General features: G+C 39.6%; 1 protein-coding gene across 1 annotated transcript; it reads right to left on the reverse strand.

Annotated features, from left to right (window-relative positions):
• Window positions 1-782: 782 nt before the first annotated feature.
• Window positions 783-2496, reverse strand: LOC147425632 (uncharacterized). Its single transcript, XM_086500287.1, has 4 exons — window positions 2392-2496; window positions 2210-2311; window positions 1931-2120; window positions 783-986 (listed from the first exon to the last, which is right to left on the reverse strand). The coding sequence occupies exons 1-3, from the start codon at window positions 2485-2487 to the stop codon at window positions 1932-1934; spliced, it is 387 nt and encodes a 128-aa protein (XP_086356413.1). The 5' UTR covers window positions 2488-2496; the 3' UTR covers window positions 783-986; window position 1931.
• Window positions 2497-3142: the final 646 nt, after the last annotated feature.

Raw genomic sequence — 3142 nt, forward strand, 5'->3', positions numbered from 1 at the left:
GGGTTTGGTGTCTCAGTTATATGAGCTTGAATTTGGATTCATCAATCAAAATACCAAATGACTAGGACGCTTCAATACGGTACACTTAACATTTGTGCCTTTGAATGAAACTGCAATCAGCAATGACCTTTCATGAAAAGATTGTACTGGCTCATCAATAGCTATACTTACTTTCTATTATTCCACATGCTTCTTGAGATTCCAAAGTTCTTGTTCCCCAACACTCACAGGCTTTTATAGTACCAGACAACATTCTGTCTATGGTTAGTAAAGCATGAGACTAATTCTCCTTACCTTTCATGCCTTTATAGTGTTCTTCTCTTCGATGCTTCTGTTTAATATTGTTAGTTCGTCATCCAAACCACTTCAAGCCACATTCCAAAAATACCACAGCTCATGGTATACTTTTTGGCTTTCTAAAACAAGCCTTAGTCAAGAAGGGAGTTGGGCATACATTAGACTTTTGCATGTAAAATGCTAGATTTTTAGTTTGTAAATGGGCCTTTCATGTAAGAACCCCATATGGGTCTTTTCCATTTTTTGTGTTTTACAATGCCAACATGATCCTTCACCTTGTTAATAATAAAGCGGATTAACTCCAAATGTTCACAAGATTATAACACTGAAAGGATTAAATTTATCAGCTCGATATACTTAAAACCACAATGCAACTCTCTATTCTGTAAACTGACAAGATGAACCCTTTCGAAATAACAATAAAACAAGACTGCAAGAAGGAATGACAAAACCAATGCTGTTGGAAAAAGACAAGAAGTCTTGAAGAGTGAAGCACAAAAAACAGAGTTTCAAAGGATAAATCTTGGAATCATCCACTTCAATTCATTTGTCATACATATCCACCTCCTAAACCATGATCCCAAAAAATTATTACAATCAGCTTTCACGATGCCAAAGCTTAAATTGTCACAAAAGTCTTGCAGTGCAATTCCCTTGCCTAGAACTCATACTATCTACAAATGCCTCCCCTGCATAACCAGGACAAACATAACCCACTTATTAAAGGACAAGTTTACGTACGGAAAGAATCAGAGATATCAAATGCATGCTAAATCAAGAGTTTCCCTATGACCATCTACAAGCTCTTGGGCAGAAACGCCGTGATTCAGCCAAGAGGTCGTTGATATCGATAACTTCCATGAATTTTTTCATTCCATGGTTTACCTCCACACTAGCGCGTTTCAAGCCAAAATGCAAGATGCCAAGCTGATTTTTTCCAAATTATTTTATAAGACTTGACTTGCTTTTGAGGACAGCCATGTTCTTAGTGTAAAAAAATTTATATCAAAGGTCCAATGCTTGAGACCATGATTTCTCAAAATGATTCTCAAGAGTCTAATGAATCTGAGATTATAACAGAGAATAAGCCATCTAAACATTTAACGGAGTTGTGCAGCTATATAAGTCAATTTTAGAATTTTGTAAAATCTCCCAAGAGTGGAAGAAAGGTGGGAAGTTTGAAGTGAAAAGTGCCTTCCCAAACTTTGAGGGGAAAAGAGACCCAGGGCGAGGATGCACATGCGGTAAAGGGGTCTATATATAGCTAGGGCCAAGGGCTATATATAGGATGTCCCTAGTCTCTCACACTGGTATTAGAGCTCAGATGAGAGAGGCAGCAGGGAAGAGGCATGAAGGCGCGGATTCCCTCTCCCAGTTTCTCATACAGAGAATTTTTTAGGGCTTTGCAAACAAGGTATGAGTTATACAGAGCCAACAGTACCAATATGACCAGAAACTAGACAACTACGAACAAACCTTGGGATTGTTTACAAGAAAAAGATACAAATATGGTTTCAAATAGCAGAGTGTTAAGTTGGATAAATCTTATGCCATTGTCAGGCAAGCAACATTACACACTGATTTATCCATATTTCAAAAAAGAAAAAGTAGAAAAGAAGAAGAGCATATCTACCTCATGTGATCAATTTGGGAAGTAATGTTGGCTTTTTGCAAATTTTCTCCCGGCAAAAAGGGCAAAAGCGGCGACTAGATTTGAATATTTTGCGAGCACATACCAAACATATTCTTGCATGCCCACATGGGCTAAGAATAGCACGGTTTTGGTCATTCAAGACATTGAAGCATGTAGCACATTCAGATGCCTGCATCAAATAGTATGTATGGAAAAACCCACTCACATGAAAACTTCAGACTCGCAACTTACGGGAACAGAACACAAAAGATTGCTAACCTCTTCCACTGTAGATTGTTCTTTTTCCTTTCTTACATTTTTCTGCTCTTCGAACCACTCCTGCAGCAGCTTCTCCCTGCTCCTTTTTGCCTCCTCCATCAGCTGTTACAAAGGAACATTATCTCTATGCTCAAAAATTTCAACTTCAAGCTCCCTGAATACCAGAATCAAAGCCTACATACCTTTATCTCCTCAAGACGTTGTTTCGCTTGAAGTTCTGACTCCTCTTTGTGGGCGCGCTCATCGAAAGCGGCTTCAGCCTTTTCCATCTCTGCCATGAGGTCTTTCTTCCTGTGCATGACACCCAGCTCTTTCTCATTTCATGTCATTTTGGCCTTTTGAAGACTTTAATATATCATTTCATTTCATTTCATAAGCTGTCTGCCTCCTTTAGAACATGGAAAACTCTCTCTCTCTCTCTCTCTCTCTCTCTCTCTCTCTCTCTCTCTCTCTCTCTCTCTCTCTCTATTCGCCAACGACCGATGCTAGATCTCTTGTGATTCGGCTATCCCAACAAGCCGCCCATTATTCTGCTTAGTTTTTGCTTGACTCACATCGACCAACTTAGGACCCCATAGTATATATCTTTGTTTTGTACTGTTGTTAGGTTATTTTGTTACTCTTGACTTTGTATCAGATCCACCACTTTGTAACTTTCGGGTCTCATAGGTCATTGTGGCCTTTTGAAGACGTTAATATAACATTTCATTTCATTTCATCTCTCTCTCTCTCTCTCTCTCTCTCTCTCTCTCTCTCTCTCTCTCTCTCTCTCTCTCTCGTGCGTTGCATACAGATGCATACACTTACCTCGGTGTAGTCTTCACTGGGCCGAGATTTTCTTTGAGAAGAGCAACAGAGACTAGACTCACTAGAGCTTATGCGGCTTTGGGAGGCCTGGAGAGGATGTGTTCGCGGGTTCAGTTCCAGGAACCT

The sequence above is a fragment of the Adiantum capillus-veneris genome, chromosome 25 (assembly GCF_014529385.1).
Source record: "Adiantum capillus-veneris isolate H3 chromosome 25, ASM1452938v2, whole genome shotgun sequence".
Taxonomy (NCBI): Eukaryota; Viridiplantae; Streptophyta; class Polypodiopsida; order Polypodiales; family Pteridaceae; genus Adiantum; species Adiantum capillus-veneris.